This window comes from Prionailurus viverrinus, chromosome D3 (assembly GCF_022837055.1).
Source record: "Prionailurus viverrinus isolate Anna chromosome D3, UM_Priviv_1.0, whole genome shotgun sequence".
NCBI lineage: Eukaryota > Metazoa > Chordata > Mammalia > Carnivora > Felidae > Prionailurus > Prionailurus viverrinus.
Genome location: NC_062572.1, coordinates 91,269,207 through 91,290,887, shown reverse-complemented (window position 1 = coordinate 91,290,887; position 21,681 = coordinate 91,269,207). Strand labels below are relative to the sequence as shown.

Sequence of the window (21,681 nt, the reverse complement as noted above, 5' to 3'; positions counted from 1 at the left end):
CACTCATTCTCTCTCTCTCTCTCTCTCTCTCTCTCTCTCTCTCTCTCAAAAATAAATAAACATTAAAAAATTTTTTTTTTTAATTTTAATGTTTATTCATTTTTGAGAGACAGAGACACAAAGTTGCGGATGTGGGGAGGGGCAGGGAGAGAGGGAGACACAGAATCAAAAGCAGGCTCCAGGCTCTGAGCTGTCAGCAGAGTCCAAGGCAGGGCCTAAACCTATAAACTGTGAGATCATGACCTAAGCCAAAGTCGGACACTTAACCGACATGGGGACTGAGCCACCTAGGTACGGCTATTTTCTACTTTTTAAACTTCCGCATTTTAGACTACCTGAATCTTAGAGCTAACATGTGGTGTAGCAATAACAGGAACTAACATTTACTGAGAGCTCACTGAGTACAAGGAACAGTTCTAAGTATTATCTGATCCTAAAGCAAAAAACAAAATACCACAAAGCACTGTGAAGGACATGGTGACATGTTGCTCAGATCCCCTTCACAGAAGGGCTGCTGCCCCCACTCCTGGGAGTTGGCCCCTGCATGGGCCAACCTACCTCATCTTAGGACATGCCTATATCCCCGTGTGGTGCAAATCCAATGGCAGATGGAGGAGGGGGCACAAAGGTCTGGCTATTTGGATGATAAAAAAACCACCATGATGAGCTGTTTTAGCCTTAGAGCTCCTCAGAAGATTGGCCAAGGCTACCTGCTACCTGCTTTGCTTTTGACTTCTCCCTTGACCCCATGTTCTTCCATCCTCACTTTCTGCAAGTGTTCCAGGTTCAGCCCCAGTAAACATCACATGCACTAGACTCCAGAGTCAGCTTCCTAGAGAGCCCAATTTGCAACAAATGTTATTATCACCACCACTACCATGCCTTGTTTTACAAGGCAACTGAGGCACAAGGAGATCAAATAACTTGCCTAAGCTTATGCACATAGTAAGGGTTCCTAGAGCCAGAGCTCTTAACCACAGATGTAAACTTTTCCCGGTTTTGTGACTAAGAATCTGCCTCTGGGGTTTCAGTTCTAATTCTGCAATGTATTTAACTGTGTGGCTTTGGTTAAATTACTTGGATGCTCTGAGCTTCAGGTTCTTCTGCAAAACTTGGAAAACAATTCTTTATTCCAAGACTGTGTTTTTATGATTAAGATGAAATAATACACATAAAAGCAGCTGGCACACAGAAGGCACTCAATAAAACTGAGAATGATAAATTCTTACTGTCAAGAGGAATATAAAGATCAGGGTTTCCAATTAAGTGTTGTTTTACATTGAAAAAGCAAATTTGAACAAGTATACTGTCCAGATTCACTATTTCCAAAACATACATGGACTGGAAATAATTAAGTATTCAATAAATATATCTAATAAAAACGCATTATGTAATGACGTATTTTCTTCTTAATTCCACAGATACGGACTTGGCCAGCAACTAAACTTCTAAAAATAATTATGTCTGGGCAAAACTTAAGATTCATTATCATAAGGATGTCAATTGGAATTTGTTCACTCACATTCTTTTCTTCGAAAATGGCCTTGTCTATTGGCCCTGATATCTAAATGGGCTGCCATGTTTTTACACCATTTACATGAGGTGTCCCTGACTCAAGGATACCAAATCCCCATGCTCACCAGGGACAGAAAGTGCAGCCTGGTCTGAAAAGATAAATGGGGACTATCAGATACTAGCGCTGGCAAATTTTAGTTGAGGATTATAAGAGAATGACAATAGAAACAAAAACTGAAAAAATGCCATGAGCCACAGCAAGTCAATGCCATGTGAAACCTGAAATCATTGGAGCAGTGGAAACTACAATAAACAGAGGACACAGTGAACCAAGAAAAGAGATTAAGCAGACAATACAAATATTCATATAATTCATATTACAATTCAGACTACTCAAATTGTTCAAACTTTCTTCTTTCCCTTTTATGAAAACACAATTATCATTTATAAGAAAGATCATTGTTGAAATTTTTTAAATTAAGTTTCCTTATATTTGTTTCTCAAAAACTTCCCTTTCAATTTTGTTATCTGTTGACAAAGAAATCATATTCTGGTGAGTGTAAAGATAGCCCAGAATACTTTCTTCATCAGTATTACTTAATCGCTGGTACTTCTTCACAAGATTTCACTTCCCGTATCCTCTTACAATGAAAACGTTATTGAATTAATTCGATTTCTGTAAACAGAATTATACAAAGGCTTTTTTCATCAACCAGACTCAAATGAAGTGGCAATTCAAAGTAAACTTGGATTTGTATGAGGTGAATGTTTCCAAACTATACTATAAGATCATTTATTTATTGAAAAAAAAACTTTTAATGAACATCTATTTTGTACCAGGTACTTGGTATAAGAAAATGAATATGATATTTGTCCTCCAGGAGTTCATGCTAAATTAGAATAGATCAGTAAGCAACTATTACTATATTGCTATGTTAAATACAGTAATAACAATAAATGTCAGTGACAAATGATCAAGTACAATCACATCAAATAGCATTAGGGAAACACTGACCTGAGAGAAAAGAATTCTAGCACAATGGGCTAGGTAGTCCCTCACAGAGAGCAAGAGATCCAAGTAAGACAGGTGCATACTAAGTCCTGGAAAACTCAGTAGGATATGAAATCTCTTACCTGTACATGAGGCTTCATTAGTTCTTGTGTGTAGTAGCATGGTTTCGTTGTCATCTTTATGGGAAAGCCACATATATGAGGCAGTTTAGATTTTAAATCTGAAAGGAAACTTTGCAACACACCTTCCAAATCTACTCTTGGAAAGAACTGTAGAGGCTGACTTCTGATGCAGCTGAGAGGGTATCTGAACAATGTTAACGAATAATAGAACAGTTTTTGTGCTTAAGAGAGAGCAACTTCTATGGAATTAAAAAGTAATTACAATAGTAACTGTTAAAAGGCACACATAACTAAATCCTATTTTATACATTTCTTATTTCATATTTTCCAAAGCTAAAAGTATGTTTTATCACAGGGATCTTGATTCCTTCTATTTTAACACTCCAGACTGCTCACTGTATCCTTATTACAGAGCTGGCAGACTAAGATATTCCAAAAATGATTTATAACAAAGACACTATGACCTTTATAGATTACAAAAATAAGTATTTATAATAAACAATAAACAGGTTGCATCTCCAAATGCCGTAAAAATTCGGTACAGAGAAACAACACATACAGATTGTATTCAAGCTCCAAAAGCAGATCTTTGAGAAAAGTGGTTACTTTTCTAATGAAAAATATTCTGAGGACTTGGAACAATGTCTTTGCATCTAATGAAAGGGAGCAGTTTATCTCTGTCAGCCTCAATTTTACATTAAGATTTGGGTTAGGAAGTGTAGAATGCAGAAAGAGAACATTATGGCTCTTCCTTCTTCCAGTCTGAAACTCTAGCAGGTCGGAATACAGAGACAGGAATGTGACATCAGTATCAATTACAATTGAAGAGTTTCACCTGAACACATGTAATTATTATTAAATTTAAAATAATGTTAAGAAATACATTTTCTTAAATCATTCAGTTGCATTAAGTGCAAGTGAGATCCTCTAAATTTTGCTTGTGAGATGAAATAATCTTCCAAAAAGAAAAATCTCTGTTAAAAGACAAATTCTTTTAATTCCACCCTTTCAGTAATATCCAAAATGCCACTGGAGGGAGCCCCTGACTAAGGAGAATTCTAGGGTTATTTTCTAGGATTATTTACTGTCTACTAGCAATCATGTAAACATTTTTCTAGGCACTCTGAAGTTCCTTTTGTTGCCTAAAATGTTGCAATGGCGTTTAAGAGAAAAAATATCATTATCAAGCTCATCCTTAATTTAAAAAAACTAAGGAAAACAAGAAACACTCAAGCAGAAGAAAAAGAAGTTAGAGGGGAAAGCAGTTTCATTTAGATGCAGAGAAGATTGAAAAGGATGATGTACATCAGGGCCAGAAGCAAGACTGGATCATGAGGCTGGCAGGGGGCTTCTGTTATACATGATGTGTAAAGGATATGTGAAGATCCTTTCTCCTATCATTTTGAAGTAGATGCTGCAGTATATTTTAATATTTCCACAATCTTCTGGAAGTTTATAGCCATACTGAAAATTAAAAACCAAGCTGAAATTCTCTCAAGAGAAAGCTAAACTTGGGTTAAATCATAAGAAGCAAAATCAAATAGCTTCTAACATAATATACGTTTCTATTCCTTACCAGGTCATCCCAGTGCATCTGGAAATCTTCATATGAATGAAAAGGACAGTCAGGGGGTATGGTGTGAAGAATACTTATTATTTGTCCCCTTTTCATACTATGAAAAATAAGAGTTGATAAAATATTCTTGGATATCATTTTATTTAACTATGTAACTTAATTTAGGAAGTATTCAAAAAGATTTAGCAACTCTCTTTACATAAGTAAAAACTAATCATTTGCTCCTAGTTCCTAACACACACTGTAGTAAATCTCAACAACCAGAATTGTTAGGAAAAAGTGAAATTGAATTGATACAAACAACATGCCAGTTATAAACACAAAATAATGACTAATAAAATGTTGCCACACAGAAGCATGCCTATAACTGTTAGACATTAGGGAAAAGTCTATTAAGAGTTGAATGAATCAGAGTCAAACCTGTGTTCCCTATCTACCTCTTCCCTGCTTTGATGATTAAATTATCATGCATATTCTCTTAGTTAATTAAAGTTCTTTTTCCTAAGCAGGTTAAAATTTCATCCCAATAGTCCTATTTATATAAATAATAAGCCATTTTCCCCTACAGATGGTACAATCTTAAAAAACAGCTCATGTCAAATGATAATGAACTGTTAATTATACGTAAAGTTTATAAGGTTTTACTGATATTATAATAGTTGTAATTTCATAATGAGCTATCTAGAAATTTTACTTTTGTAAAAATTATATTTAACAAAAATTTAAGTGTATAATAAAATTATTTTACTAATTTGATAAAGGAAATTGATGACTTCTGTAAGTATGACAACACTTTTCAAGTTACAAGTCAGTTTCAAAAATTCCTTTATACTTTCGTACACATTGATGTCAAAGCAAAATGAGAGAGAACCACTACACCTTGGACCCACCCCAGATGCTACAAATTGAAATCTCACCTTGGCAAAACGTAGCACCAGTTGCTTAAAATTGAATGTCCTTCAATGATGGCATTCTTGTTAGTATCAAAATCCTTTATAACACTCTGAGAAATATCAAATTCTCTTAGCTTTTAATAGAAATAAGATTTAATGTATTAGCCCTCAAAAGATTTTGTGAAACAAAAGGAACATTAAAAAACACATATCTCACACACATGTACACACAGTCAATTACAAAGTCGTGTTAAAGGCTTGGTTACATTGGAGGTGCATGGCACCTCACATAATGCAATCAGTGTTTCAGTTCACCCTGCTTCTCTCTATACAACATATCACGTATTTTATGCTTTCTCTCACTTTCCAACCCCAATGCCTATCTTGTACTTATTTCAAGTGGTTTTCAATGTTTTGATGATGTTAGTTTATAGGAAGTTGAATTCTTTCTAAAGGAAGGTATTTACATTTTATCAGAATAGCATCTTTACTAATTTTTTCTTTACTTTAAAAAATTTTTTTAACTGGAGAATGAGTCAGAGAGTTGTTCCTCTATTTGGTCTTTGGGAGGGAGAGCCAATACTCAACTCTCCTTCTGTATCCTTTATCTCCTGGAATGCTTTTCCTCTGGTCCTCAGGTGCCCTATCTGCAGGGTATTTAAGGTTATAGTTTGCCAAGAATTCTTCATTTACATTTCCTCACCCTCTGGGACATTTTAATACAGTGAGTCAAAGATAAGGAGGGACTTCGTTGAAGTGAAGAATAAAGTATTAATGTCCTCCTAAGAGGACACTGTATTAGGGTCAGAGAGAATGGTTCATAATTTCATAATCCCTCATCCCCTTTTTAACATATCATCATACAGCTTTTGGGAAATAATGGCCTAACTTCATTCTCTACTGCTTTTCACTAAACTTCAACTAAACAGGCCAATTTTTTTGTTGTTGCCTAGACAGGTCATAACAATACACTTGCTGAAAGCATTGCCCTTACTCTGATTTATCTGAGTTCTACCAGTAAAAGCCTTATAGGCCTAGAGCTAGACCCATCTCCTCTATGTTCAGTGAGTGATCCTTCTCTGAATTCTGACAGCATTTATTAAGACTAATGGAAATGAGGGAACAGGGCAGAGCAGGAAAACATGAATGTAGGAACAGGAAGATAAGATGTGCTGGTTATGTTGTGAGGTAAGAGAGCAAAGACACTAAGAATGAATATTGTCCTGTGCACTGGAGATAAATCTTGCACTGTGACATACTGTGCTTAAGAGGTGAGTTGTCTAATCTGTGACAAAAGAAAGGATGGTCAGTACTGGGATGGCTACGAACATCAGGAAAGACTGACTACAGGTGAATAAGTAGATTATTTGAGGGAAAACAGAACCTAAAACTGAACCCAGAGAGGATAGATATGTCCAAATGTTCACAGTTTATGGGTTCTCATATATACCCACTTACATTAGCTTGAGTTTATATTCTTCTGCCTATCTCAACACTATTCAGAGACCCAAGAAAATTGCTGCAGAGATCTCCACGGTACCAGCACCTAAGGTCTATATTGGATTTTCTCAACACAGATCTTTCTGAAGACTGGAAAACTACCCAAGTGTTCACCATACACACCCCCCCAAAGACATTTACCCTCTTATATGTATTTACTTAACAAATATTTATAACATGTCCTTATGTGAACAGACCTTCACTAACAAGAAAGTACTCGGTAAATATCACTTCTGCCTTATAACACCAATCTAAAGAATTTGGACTTTATTTTCTCTAAGCAATGTTGAGATACTAGAGATATTTAGGTTGGGGCTGTCTGTTTTAGGAAGAGAACTCTGTCGACACTGTGAAGAATTAGAGAGTAAATAAGAGGAAAGGCTAGAAAAAAGGCCAATATGGAGACCAATTTTAATAGTTTGGGCAAACAAGAGGGCCTAAATTAGAGCAATGGAAATGGAGAGAGAGGAAGAGATTTCAGAGATCAAGGGAGGTTTTAATGGCTGACTGGATACAGGAAGCAAGAGCCAAGGATAACTCTGAAGTCTGTAGCTGGGTAACTTATTGGCTGTTGATGCCAGTAACCAAGAATAAGTACAAAGGAAGAACACAGTTGAGGCGAGGGAGGGTGACAAATAAATAATTCAGTGTTACACATAACCAAGACTGCACATCATGAGTACACTCCTGTGACAGTTTCTGAGAGGGCAAGCTGCAACTATACGAGAGTATTAGGGAGGTACCAGTGCACCAGCTCACCACTGAACTAGTTGAACCTGCTAAGGAAAAGACAGGCATGCTGAAAATGGAACCCTAGGAAATAGTAACACTTAAAGTGTGATAAGTACCACGAATGAATGGTACGAAATTCTGGATAAAGTAATTTCAGGGAAATCAAATTTCAGATGATTTCAAGAAGGAAAGGGTAGAAAACACTGTCTAAGTTCCAAAGGTTTCAAATATGAATTCCCTCAAACATCTCCTTTTTCTCTGAACTCTAAAGTCATGTAGTTCCTACGACACTTAGTTTGATACTATATTGTCAAACATGGTTATTTAATTGTTGTATTTTTTTTTCAATACATTTTAAGTATCCACTCCTGTCAGGCTCTATTGGACGTACAAATCTGAGTCAAGAAACCTAAGGCTAGGTGAAGGAAGTATGATGCAGTGTAGAAGAATGAACAGAGTCAAAGGAAAAACTGTAAATCCTGAATCTCTTTCTTACTACCTTTCATGACCCAGAGCAAGTTACTTGACCTCTGTCCCAATTCGCTTCCGTAAGGGGAATGAAAGTATAGAAAATAAACTAGAAAGGGGTGAGATGATAAACATCCTCCTCCTCACTTTTATTCCCCTCACCTGACCTATAACCAATACTAGATTTTGATAAAAGGAAAATTCAATGTAATTATCTTTTAGTCTACATGGCGAACAAAGACAAATAAGGCAAAACCAACACTCTCAAAGGGATTACAACTTAGTAGGAACACAGACATGTATGAAACCAATTTTTATAAAGGAATGTGAAAAATGCCATATCAAAAATTTAGGTACAGTGAGATTTAGAGGAGCTACTGGTCAATTATAATTTAGGGAATCAATAGAACAAGTGTGCGTTGAATACATAATGTTGAGTAGAAGACAGAAGTACATCTTCCCCATTTCTGGTGTTTGCTTCTATGTTGAGAAAGCTCTAACACATATTCCTGATATCTCCCTGCCCTTTCATTCATTCCTCCCTAGGGCAGATGGGGTGACTTACCTGGTTGATAAAATTGGGACAATTCCTTCTTCCTCCTCTTGGGAGCTGGCCTGCTGGCAAAGAGTAGTGTACTGCATTCTGTCATATTGGGGTTGGTGCCTGATCTCCCAAGGGAGCTCTGGGTTTCCACTACTCTCATACGTAGGTGGGGAATCTACTTAATTCTAGGGTTCAGATAGGCTACATTCTTTAACAACTGTTTTCTTTTCAATAATAAACAGTGTGACCATATATGAATTAAATAAAATGGAGACCAAACTTGAAAATTCCTTAAGCAGACAAAACCAGTTAAGCCATGCAAGTAAAACCTAATTTAGCTCACTGTATAACAAGTGAAATTTAATTTCAATTATTTCTTGTAAATACTCTAAAAATCATAAAACTTAAATTGTTTTCCAAAACAGAGTAAGATAATAACGTTTAACCAGTTACCTGTCATTTTGAAAACTCCATTACTATAACCAATCATTATAAAGATAAAATAGTTTCCACATTTTCATTATATAAGCTGTCCTGTCACAACACCCTTCTGGGCTTCATTCCACTGTTGGCTTGAAGACTCCTGGTTCACAAATTATTCTTTTATGTGCAATAAATGCAATAAATACAATAAATACAACTTTAACTGATCTGATTTTACTTTTAACAGACTCCAGTTCATACAGGTTAGGCCAGTATTCCATTAGGTTAGTGCCCCTTTCACTCTCAAAAGTATCCATTTTGGACCATAAATTATATTCTCATCCTAATAATAAAGGTGGTATTCTGATTTCTATATGTCTTATTCTTCTTTGTCAATCTCTAATTGATTCAAAACTCGGGTATATAAAACACAAGTATAATCTATAGAAAATTCAAAGGGCAGTAAAGCATGATATTAGTCCTTAAGAAGCTTATTATAAAGTAAATTGGCAATATGAAAAATGAGTATAATTATAATAAACACACAAATAAGTATGTGAGTATGCTGCATAATAGCATGAAGGTTTAAAAGAGGCTGGGAGGTCACCATGGCTCCAAGCTTTGGGACGTTTCCTCTCAGTACAAGATATTCATGTCATGCTGCCCATTCCATTTATTTTTATGCAGGTCAGTTTCCCTATTTGCTTACACAATTCTTAAGGGCCAGAAACTAGATCTTATTTACTTTTGACTTGCCTAGTGCCTCAATATAACAGGTAATCAAAAAATTAAAGAGAAATATGAATGGAGTAGCATTGGAGCTGGCTCTTAAAATATGAGTATGATCTATAACTAATCAGAGGGTCACTCTAAGCAAAGGAGGAGTCATCTGTCTCAACTTGGACACTACTGACACTTTGGGCTGGATAACTCTTTGTTAGGGTGGAGTTATAGTGATATCCCACGCACTATAGGATTTTTTAGCAGCATCCCTGACCTCAAACCACTAAACGCCAGTAGCAACACAACCCTCCCCCTATGTCATAATCAAATTTTTCTCCAGACATTACCAAATATCTCCTGGGGAGAAAAATCATTCATTTCCTTCTCTACCCCCCCTCTACCGAGAACCACTGAAACAGAAGAAAGAAAATAATATTTATTGAGCTACTATTAATCTGTAAGTGTCTATGTTGGGTGTTATGAGAATTAGTAAAAACAAAAGACATATCCTTCTACTAGGAAGGCAAAAACCATTATAAGAAAATAGATGCAAAAAAAATGCTACTAGAATGCTAATGAGGGGATATGATATTTAGTATGAACTGAAACAGTGCTTTAGTATTTGGAGGTGAAAACAGAGGCAAGTAGTGAATGCTGAGGCAAGGGAGGGTTGTCTTGAAAGTCATCTAAAGAGATTTTTTGAACAAGAAAATATGATTAAATCTGTGTTAAGCTGACAGTATGTTGTTTTCTTTGAGTAAAAGACTTAGAACAATATCAATATATTAAGCATATAATACTATGGATATTGATAATAAAAAGCTCTTATCACTCTTCTTATTAAAAACTAAAATCTACTAGCATGTTGGTAATAATAATAGTACATTAAGTATATAATAAATCTAGTAAATTATAGAAATCAAAATATGTGGTACCTCAGGTGGTGGCAGTCTGATTGTGTAAGCTTCTATACTTAGACAAACTTGAGTTTCAGTTACATTGATGTCTAATACTGAAAATAAAATATTTAACTGTGAATTTTATGGAACTATTACCCCATTTTATCAAGTTAACTATTTTAGTAATGAAAGAAAGGACTTTAACTTAATTTATCCACGTTAGAAACTCAGTTAAGAATATGTATTTTTTCCTCATGTGGTAAAATTTTTAAAAATCACCATATAATATTTGAGAGTCTGCAGATGAGACAGAGGCCTGAAACAACACTGATATATGGGCATGTATGTGTTGAGGGGTCATAGGGCAGGGTTACAATAAAACAGCGAGTCATCCTACAGTTGAGTGAAAAATTCAATGAATACCTTTTACAAGCCTCATGTCTATTATTATATATTATATGTGAAAAATGGACACTGTCTTCTTAAATCAGGAGAGGTACCATGCCGAGCTCCTGACTTCATAGTCTTTTCCCAACAAATGCTTATCAATATACCAGCAGATAAAATACAGATTTCATAGAGACCCAAAGCTTCTACCTTGCTTTCTATAATTAAAATTACTTCTGGAAGTCAGAGAGTGGTTATCTTGGGAAGGGGTAGTACCTGGATGAAAGCATGAGGGGATTTCCAGGGGACTGGTTATGTTCTGTTTCTTGATCTGAGAACTGGTTATGAGGATATGTGTAGTCTGTGAAAATCCGATGAGCTAAATACACTTAACAATTTGTCAGTTTTGCTGTAGAATATTACATTTGGTAAAACTAAAAGAAAAACCGTAATACAAGAGTGAGGGATTTTGCTCTCTTAAACTTTTCTCTTTAATCTCTGGCAGCTATAGTGTCTTGACAGTGGGGATGAAACTGAATTTCTGTAATGAACCCATTTATCCAGAGCTAGAGCACAGTGACTGCCACTGTCCAACTTAAAAATAAAACCAGTGTAAGGAAGGCAAATAGGCTTCAGCCTGAAAGTTAACTCAAAGCGAATAGTTTTGGATTAGAGGTGCTAGCTCAGGATTTAAGGCGATGAACAAATTGTGGTGAAAGCTACCATGATTGATCAATGTCTCCTTGGATTTAGGATTTCCACCTCTCTGCTCTCTCTAGACTACTGTTTAGGAACAGGTCTACCTGCCAAACAGCCATGCTTATCAATAACAAATTAGACTGTACTGTAAACTGTGTATTTTAGATCATCTTTGTCTCTTTAGACAATCTTTCTTTACTCTTTTAAGGAGAAGAATTGTGTTCTCATAAGCAATAAATCTTTTACTTACAACGATAGTAACAATTTTTAATTATATGATTCTGGAAACTATACATTACAAATGCCTGTAGAATTAAATTCCTTCAGGGTCATAATTTTAACTAAGTAGAGAAATTAAAAATATAGATTTTATTCCAATTAAGAGAAGTTAACTTTTTCTCTTATAGGTAAGAACATATATTTTGACCCAGAGGTGATGTCCTGGGTAAATTGTGATTATATTAACAACCGTTCAATTATGACATAACCTAATCATTGATTGTAAACCCAACAATCGGTAACATTGTTTTATTTAACAACTGTTGACCATATTAATGTTTTATCTATTGACTTCTACATTTTTACTTACCAACAGCACTTTGCTTTCCCATCTGAGAAAGAAATTCTCGTCCTTAAAAAAATTCATAGGACATGCTTTATTATTATAACTTATAAATCATGCTTGATAAATTATCAAAGCTAAGCAAAATATTTTAAAATGCAGTTTTACACAAAGGAATATCCGAAGACAGTTCGGAAAAAAATACAATCACTCAAAAAGTATCCAAGTTCAGAAATTCTTCTTTCTAATATTTATTTCCTGGCATAAAATACTTAGAAAATGGACAGACCTCAACACAAAATCCAGAAGAGCCTTTTGATTCCAACAATGTTGGTAATTTGTGTTCATTTTATCATAATTCTCCATAACTTATAGTTATTCCTTTCCAAACATCAAGTATTATATAATTTTTAAAAATTATTTGAAAAAACATCAGTAGGCCTCTGGATACCATCCTAAGTAAGGAGAGGACATTTATATTGTTGTGGACTTGCCTAAGAAGGCTTAGTTGGGGTGAAACTTTAAAAACTATTCCCTCAAAATGATATATCTTGAAATTTAAAATAGATGCCCATAATAGAAATAATCTAGTTCAGAAACCCCTGATGACTGAAAGAGATAAAGTCACCTTGCACCAAGAGATGGCCAGTTTTATTCCAGGCTGGAGCAAGCCTAGCCATGAGTGAGTATGAAAGGCAGTTTTGAAGAATTACAGGGATTACTCTCTGTGGAGCCTCCACCTAAACATATTAAAGAAAAAACATGGGCAAATTCACAGCAATTGGCATGCCCCTGTAAACTCAAAGAAAATGTTTGTTTAGATCACCACCAAACAAACTGGGTTATTTGGGATATGAGTTATAGTCATCACTATAGGTAATCCTATCTTGTTCTAAAGTTAAAGAAGTGTTAAAACATATTTGCTTTGAAACCAGGAAGACTATCATGCTACAATGCCCAAATTCTCCCTCCTTATCCTGGCCCAATAAACCTAAACTTTTGAACTCCTGTGGTAGGTAGGACCTTACACTTTACTTTGTATGTTGCTTTGCACAGAGGAAACCAGCCCAGAACTATACTATAATAATTTTCCTTGTTGTTCACTTTAATTCAACATCAGAAAACAATTAAATACTTACATAGGCACACATGAAACCAGCACCCTGTCTCTACTTGTAGAGAATTTTGAAAAATCACGACTTTTACCTCTGAGTAGTAAGAAGTAATAGGCTCAGATTTATCCTCCCCCTGGAATAACTAAAAAACTGGGCAAGTTATATGAAACAATGGTTCACCAGACACTGGACATCTAGCAATAAAGACGAGCAATCCTTAAGAGACGGGAAACCTACAATTACCTCCTGTGTATTGATTAAGGAGGGTTTCTAGGCTGTGGTGCAGGGAAGGAGAACCCTGGAAGAGCCATGGGTTCCCTTCATTGAGGAGCCAGCTGAGAGTCCAAGAAGCCAAGTGAGCTGGTGTTGAGGGCAAAGCATTAGAGGGAGAGAACTGAACAGAGAGCAAACTCTGAGATCAGCAGAGTCTGTCTTGAGTCATCAGCTAAGTACGGATTAGCACGTGCATGTAAGGAAAATACCCAGGGCTGAGGAAAGAACCAAGGTTGTTTTCTATACAAATATCCTTGCAAATATAGCCTAGAAGAAGATGCTGCCATTGCTTCTCTTAGCAAGACATGCCAAGGAGAATTGTCTCCCAAAGATTATTCACCCCTCATTTTTGTGACCTTTTGGTCTGGTGAATTTTCCCAGAATATAAGTAACTAATTTGCTGGCAAGGAAGAAGACCAAATCTGTTCAATTTGTTTCACAGATATTTTAATTAAGGATACTATCAATAGGACTTCAAGCAGCAGGATGAGGCCAACTTGCAACATTAAACTCAAACATGAACCCAAAGACCATATTTGGGGCCATAAAATAAGCCTCAATAAATTAAAAAAAGGTTCAAGTTATACAAAACACGCTCTCTAACTACAATTAAATTAGAAAACAATAATAGAAGTAGCCTTGGAAAATCCCCAAATATATGGAAACTACATAACACATTTCTAACCCATAGTTCAAAGAAGAAATCAAAGGAGAATTAGAGAAAAAATAAAAACAAAACATATATTTTACAGAAAATCTGTAGCACTAAATGTCTCTATATTAGAAAAGAATGTTCTCAAATCAATGACCTCAGCTTCCACCTGAAGCAACTAAAACATGAAGAGTAAACTAAACCCAAAATAAGCATAAGAAAACAAATAATGAAGACCAAAATGAATATCAATGACATACAAAACAGCAAAACAACTGAGAAAATCTACAAAACCAAAAGCTTGTTTTTTGCAATCAATAAGCTTGCTAAGCCTCTAGGAAGACTGATTAGGGAGGGGGGAAAAAAAGACACATGTTACCAGTATCAGGATGAGAGAGGTAACATCACTACAGATTCTACAGCAAAGGAAATTAAGGGAGTATTAGAAGCAACTTTATGTCAGTACAAGTGACAAGTTAGAGGAAATGAACACATTCCTTGAATTAGATAACTTGAATAGTTCTATTATCTATTAATGATATTGAAATTATAGTTAAAAACCTTCCCACAAGGAAAATGCCTGACCCTGATAATTTGATGAATTTTATCAAGAATTTATGGAAGAAATAATAAAAATTCGACACAAACTTCAAAAGCCAAAAAGGCAGGTTCTTTCACATGCATGGCAATAACTTATGAGAAAGATAGTTTAAGTTTTGTTTGATGACAAAAAGAAGTTGAATACAAAATCATTATAAATAGTATTTGGAATTATTATTCTCTTAAGAACTTACTTTAGCTCCGTGTTTTTCAATATAGGCATTAAGTTTTCCAGCTTTATAAAATGGTATCTACAACAACAAAACAACAAAAATCCACATTTATAAAAATTACTTAAATATACTATTAAATAAAGAAACACAAAAAGAATTTAAACATTATACAGCAGAGGACACATCATCAGGCCATCATCCTAACAGTTCCTATGTGTTGGAGAAGCAAGTGATAATCGTTCTCTCCCTAAAACAGAATCTGTAGGTACATTCTCAAAGTTAAGAAAGCCTTTTTGGGAGTGATACAAACCTAGAAAAAGAAAAGGCTAATACATTTCTATAATATTTAACATCTCTCTTAACACACAGTAAATTTCTAGGCATGAATAAAGAAAATGGACACAACGGTAAGATCAAGAGAAAGTTCAAAAGGCCAAAGTGCTTTAACTAACCAATGAAAGACACAGAAATTCAAAGAAGATACTATTTTTAACCTAACAGATTGGCAGATATGTAAAGGCTGCTAATATCTAGTGTTTATGAGGATATGGAAATACGGTTCTCTCAATATACTCTTTATGAAAATGCCATCCAGCACAAGCTTTTCAGAGAGTAATTTAGCATTATCTAGATTATAGTATAAAATGTATAAATATATATAGTATAAAATGCACTGCAATCCCTCTTCTAGGAATTTAACCCATAGAAACTTCCAGACCAATAAAAATGATATAATTTCAATGATGCTTTCTGAAGCACTATGGTAGTACAACTAGAAATTCAGACGTGCATTAGAAAATATTAACTAAATTATTATACACCAATACAATAAAATATTTCACAACCTCAACCATGAAACAGAATAACATCCAGGAGAGGCTGTTCAAGGGGAAATGGATGGCAAGTTTAAAATAGTATGTGTAATAATTCCATTTTCTACTTTAAATATAAAAAAAATTACGTAATATCTTTGTAAGAAAGCAAAACATATTTTTATATGCCTGCTTTCCTCTTAGTATTCTTGCCAAAATTAGGATATTTGAATTTATGAGAACTCTGAAACAATGTCCTCCTTGTTCCATAAAGATTTTCAGGCAGAAAAGAACACAAATAAGAGTTATTAGTGTTTACTTGTCTACGAACAGCTTATTCTTCTTAAAAATGATATCAAGAATGAAAAGACAAGATGACTATATAACCATATAACATAGAAGAAAAAATAAAGGAAGTAAAAGTTTATTGATAGCTTATTAATATTAATAAATGTTCATTTCACTGGATTCTGAGGAAATGAAATCTGAGAGTAAGAGGATCTTTTCTCAAAGATTTTTGACAAAAATCACAGAATAATATAATTTTTATAAAGATTTTTGGCATTTCATTATCATTCCCAGTAACATACAGCACTGGGAAAATTCATTCTAATTTTATTAAGTGTAAAAAAAAAATTTTTAAATATAGTTTCCAAATTAAAAACACTGTCGATCTAAGTCCTTTAAAAACAATTGGACATATGTTGGAATGGGAAACTTCTTCCTTTACTTTAATGGAATTCTAAGGAAAAAAATATAAGAAAAATATTAAGCCCATGCTATTTTTAAAAAATTAAGCTATATTATTTTACTCATTCATAGTCTTTATCTTAGTATTTATGACAGAAAAAAATATTAAATTAGAACCATGAAAATGAATTTTAAATATCAGGCATATCAAAGTTAAAGTCTATAATTGATTCACTCAAACTATAATACAGGTAATTTGGCTTCATAAACCACATTCAATTTGAGCTATAATTAATTCTCTTATCAATACTGCTCCCAATAATTAGTAATAACACTTCATAAAATTTTAAAATACTAACCGCCATCACTACCCAAATTTGGTTTAATATTCCAGGCACAGGTGATGTAAGAATATCTTGGTGCAAAAACAGCAATTGCCTGTGGAGATGAAATGTATTAATTGTAAAGTGGATTTGCCCACTGTTTGGTTTCACTTTACCAGAACATTTAGAAAGTTGCTTAGTTCTATTCAAAAGTTTACATTTCTTCTAGGGAAGGACTGTGTTATAGACGTCTGTATCTCTCCCCACACTTAACATGGTAACTTGAATATTTAGGTATTCATCCAAGATTTAAGAATGTTAGGTTCCAAATATTGATATTAATATGAAAACATGTCCCTGCATCTGAGTTTCCCAATCTCTTTTATCTGTGAACTTAGATTCCTCATTTAAAACTCCATTTCTGTCCAAGTATAGATTTGAAGATGTCTAAACATTGTTAAGAATCCAGCTCTTTTAACTTCTGTTTCTTCTGTTTTCCTTTTTTTAAGTGGTGATCAGGAGGCATTAGAGACAAGACTGTAAGGATTCATCTATCAGTGAAGTTATCAAATACTTCACCGTTACAACTATCGACTGGATGCTTTTCCTTTAAAAAGAAAATTTTTTCCAAGCCAAAATGAAGAGGGTGGTTGTTTCAGTTTAGCATTCAACAGCCAAATGAACTCATAACAACAATCACCACAATTCAAATTACCATCAATTTTGTTTCAAAGATCAAGGAAAAGGTGGATAAAACATGAAAGGGACTAGAAACGGAAATATGAAAAATTTCAAAATTCATCATCAGGAAAACAAACTTTAAAAGACATGGGTGTGTGTGTGGGGAGCGGGGAGGGGTTTCCTCAAAAAGTAAGATGGGCCAACCTGTTTCTCCTCAGAACGCTGGTGCAGAACCAAGTGCAGCAAGCACTTGATTTTTGCAGTGCCTGCCTTTGTCTGACATAGTGAAGTCTCCTCTCAATCTGTCCCAGCCTCTTTGTCAGCTACTGGGACTGAGTCAAGACATCCCACTCTGTGGGCATGGTTTGAGAGTAAACAGCAGAAAATCTCTGGTTTTCCACCTACTTGTTTCCAAAAGGAGTCGCAGGTAAATGTTCAATAGGTTTCAAATTACACCTTAGCAGGAAGGGTACAGGCTCCTGGATGCACTTGAGTGGGAGAATATACAAAGGGAAGAAGGAAAGTTTTGTAATTAAGAACAAAATGGGGAGGACAACTCGAGAGTGTCTTCTTTATTTCTGGCTCCTAGCAATATTCTGTCTGCTCCTATGCAAGAAAGGCAGCTACACATGTAATCTTGTCATGTATTCTAAGAGTCCTTCTTTGAGCACCTCAAACAATTTAAGGGACTAATACATGCTGGGTCCTCAGCAATCATGGAGTTATACTTTAGGCTTCAACCAAACTGTTTTTCAGACTACCTTGGGTCAGATATTTCAAGATAGTTCTTGGAGAAACAGTCTTCAGAAGTGATCTTATGCTCACCCGAAAATTAAGAGAAACTGTCATCTGAAGTGTTTACAGTATCTCCTAAAGTGTCCATAAACAGTAGGCACTCAATAAATATTTATTAATTTCTATCTCTAAGTTTTGGGGAGTCTGATCTAATTCATCAATGTCTGTAAAAAATTTAAATTAAGAACATCACACAAGAAGTCACAACTATAAAAACTCAATAGTGTGATATCCCATCTCAAGTATTTTAAGTCCTTCCCCAAATGTAATCTGATATACCTGGTCAGAAGAAAACTGAATTCCTTTATTTAAAACTATATACACAGATTGAGTAGAAGAGTAGTTTGCTTTAAAGGAGATACTTCTTTTTTGTGTGTGTGTGTGTGGTACTTTAACGTTTATTTATTTTTGAGACAGAGAGAGACACAGCATGAACGGGGGAGGGGCAGAGAGAGAGGGAGACACAGAATCAGAAGCAGGCTCCAGGCTCTGAGCCATCAGCCCAGAGCCTGACGCGGGGCTCGAACTCCCGGACCGCAAGATCGTGACCTGAGCTGAAGTCGGACACCCAACCGACTGAGCCACCCAGGCGCCCCAAAAGGAGATACTTCTAAAACAGCGCGCATAAGTCTCAAAAAATTTAGAAAGCCTCAGTCATAAAGTATACTTTTTACCTGCACATCTTCATTTGCGTACTCCTAATCTCAGTATCCGCCACCCCATTACTCAGTATTATCCTGACAGCACAGAGTTTGTGTAAATCTGGAGATGTGATGAAGAACAATGATTGCTGCCTCGAATCATTCATATTTTCCTGTCGACTGAATGTCTCAGCTATCAGGCCTTTAAAGATAAACAACAATAAAGCGGTAATAAATGCTCTTACCAATACGGATTTAATACCAACCCACCACAGAATATTTGATATTGTGTTGGAATAAGTCAGTAAAAACAAATGAGCAGACTTCAGCATTTAAATATCACTAACATTTTATCTTTAAGAATTTTTTACCTGCTAGAACTTTTTGGTACAAGTTTTATTAAGATGTAATGCAAATAACCTCCAACTCACCTATTTATATTATACAATTCAATGGTTTTTACTATGTTTGCCATTATGCAACCATCACAGTACACATTAGAAAATTTTCATCATTTCAAAAAGATGATCTAGAATTTTAAGCCCGAAGTTTTATATCCTAATTTGAATATAGTAATACGAAAAGCAGCTATTTAAATGTCTCCTCTAATCTAGGTACTAGATCTATTTCTATCACATTGTCTTTATTTAATAAACTTCTCTAATGTTCCTATTTTTTTAACATTTATTTGACAGAGAGAAAGACAGAGCATGAACAGGTGAGGGGCAGGGAGAGAGGGAGGCACAGAATCCAAGGCAGGCTCCAGGCTCCGAGCTGTCAGCACAGAGCCTGATGCGGGGCTTGAACTCACGAGCCGTGAGACCATGACCTGAGCCGAAGTCAGATGCTGAACCGACTGAGCCACCCAGGCGCCCCTGTGTTGTGCATATTTTAAAGAAGTTCAGTCAAAGACATAGGCGAAAGTTTGTGATTCGCTACTTTTATTTCTAAAACGCATTTCCCACGAAAATGACTTTGTCGTTCTTCCTTTAAGTATCTTCTGGCAGATGGGGCGCCTGGGTGGCTCAGTCAGTTAAGCCTCTGACTCTTGGGTTCCACTCAGGTCACGATCTCCGGGTTTCTGAGTTCCACGGGGCTCTTTGCTGTCAGCCTGTGGGCTTCAGATCCTCTGTCCCCATCTCTCCGCCCCTCGAGCAGTCTCCCTCCTCTTCCGCCTGCCTTCAAAGACTAGCCAGAAAAAAGCACGCAAACCGCACTGCTCTGTTCAGGAGCGCGCAAAAATCTGCTTTTCGAGTTCGCGACCAGGACAAGTCGCAGATAGAGAGCGTCTTCTCTTTCCCCGGATCCCCTGCCGCCGGCGCTCACGTGTCGTTCGGGAACCGCGGTACCACACTGCCCTCCCTCGGGGCGATCACCCAGCAGCAGGGGCCCGCCCTCGACGGCTCGCAGAGCCCACTGGCAAGCAAGCCTGGCCCCGGGGCCGGGGTCTGAGCAGCCCGCGGCCTGTGGGGCCCGCGGGCCAAACTGCGGCCCAGAGGCTAGAGGACCGCGGTGGAAACACGGCCAAGGTCTTCGTTCGGCTGAAATCCAGGGTGTAAGCGCCGACCCTGGGACTAACCCGTCAAAAAAGGTGCCCTGAAGATTGGGACCTGGGGCCCGTCCTCCCGCCCACCCCCACCTCCGCCATCACCACTGGCCCACACGGTCGGCTTGCGCTGCTCCGGGCGCTGGCACGGGGTCCCCCCTCCCCCCCGCCGCCGCGGATCGCTTCCTGGCGGGGAACCACGTCCGGGAGCACGTTTTTAAAACCCGTGGAAGCCACGGCCTCCCGAGGGAGAAGCACGAGCCTTCTCCCTTCTCGCGGGAGGGGAGACGGCAGGGCCTGCAGCGGCCTCCCCGCTCCCTGCCCGGCTCCCTCACCCCTCTGTCTCCCGGTCGGCCCGGGTTCGCCTTCGAGGGCCGTTCGCCTCCCGGCCTCAGGGCCCGCGCTCCTCAGCCGCCTCTCCCGCGCTCCCCTCTCTGCCCTCCCAGCGTGCCCCGCGCCCCACACGCTCCCGGCGTGCCCCGAGCGTCCCGGCCTGCCGCGTGTCACGTGCGCAGCCCGCCCCACCTATCGGGTGCTCCCGGCGTGCCCCGGGCGCCCAGCGTTTCCCGCCTACGTTGCTGACGCCGGCGCCCGCCCGGCGTCCGGGACGGGCCGGGGTTGACGTCCGCGGGGCTCAGGCGCGAGGCCCGGCGGCCCCGGAGGAAGCGCACGGCCGTGTGGGCGGAGTGCGGCCGTGGGGGAGCCGCAGGCGTCGACGCCGTGCGGGCCGCTTTCCCGGCCCTCACAGAGGCAAGCGAGCCTTTTGTGTGGCCCGCAAGGCCCGCGGTGGCCGAATCGGCCCTGGCCGGAACGTTCTGCCGCGTGCCGCGGAGAGGCAGCAGGGCGCAGGCGCCTTAGGCGTGCCTCCCGTCCGTTTGGCAGGTATTTATTAAGCGCCTGCTGTGTGCCTGGAGCTTTTCCAGGAGTTAGCGACGGGGCGTTAAGCAAACAGCATTCTGTGGCGTCGTGGACCTCACACGTTGCTTGCGTCTCACAAGGTCCTGTTCCTCGAGGGACAGGAAATGGGATAAATGAGCAACATACGAGGATGGGAGATGGTGCTAGGCGCATGGGAGAAACATAACGCGGGGCCGGGAAGACGGAGTGTGGGGAGAGGCGGTGACAGAGGCCAGGAGGCCTCGTGGAGAAGGCGACACGGGAGTAAGACATGAAGGCGGTTGGAGTGGGTGGCGACTCGGATGTTAGGGGACAAGGTTGTGGGGCAGAGGAGAGCGAGTGCAAGGGCCTGAGGCAGGAGGTGACCAGGGGTGCAGCGTGTCCGGAGAGGTTGAAGCCGAAGCCGGACAGCGGGCATCAGGCCTAAG

The 21,681-nt window shown here is 38.0% G+C and overlaps 1 protein-coding gene across 1 annotated transcript in view; it reads right to left on the bottom strand.

Moving 5' to 3' along the window:
* The window catches only part of CD3H18orf63 (chromosome D3 C18orf63 homolog), a 30,509-nt gene extending 9,745 nt beyond the window's left edge, over positions 1 to 20,764 (bottom strand). The window contains exons 1-11 of the mRNA XM_047826606.1: positions 20,692 to 20,764; positions 18,844 to 19,012; positions 16,730 to 16,808; positions 14,890 to 14,946; positions 12,684 to 12,795; positions 12,083 to 12,124; positions 10,444 to 10,520; positions 5,143 to 5,252; positions 4,226 to 4,322; positions 4,010 to 4,113; positions 2,650 to 2,833 (exon numbers count right to left, since the gene is read on the bottom strand). Of these exons, the coding sequence (XP_047682562.1) occupies positions 2,650 to 2,833; positions 4,010 to 4,113; positions 4,226 to 4,322; positions 5,143 to 5,252; positions 10,444 to 10,520; positions 12,083 to 12,124; positions 12,684 to 12,795; positions 14,890 to 14,946; positions 16,730 to 16,808; positions 18,844 to 18,977 (996 nt within the window). The 5' untranslated portion in view covers positions 18,978 to 19,012; positions 20,692 to 20,764. The remainder of the gene's footprint in view (positions 1 to 2,649; positions 2,834 to 4,009; positions 4,114 to 4,225; positions 4,323 to 5,142; positions 5,253 to 10,443; positions 10,521 to 12,082; positions 12,125 to 12,683; positions 12,796 to 14,889; positions 14,947 to 16,729; positions 16,809 to 18,843; positions 19,013 to 20,691) is intronic.
* Between the last annotated feature and the right edge of the window lie 917 nt (positions 20,765 to 21,681).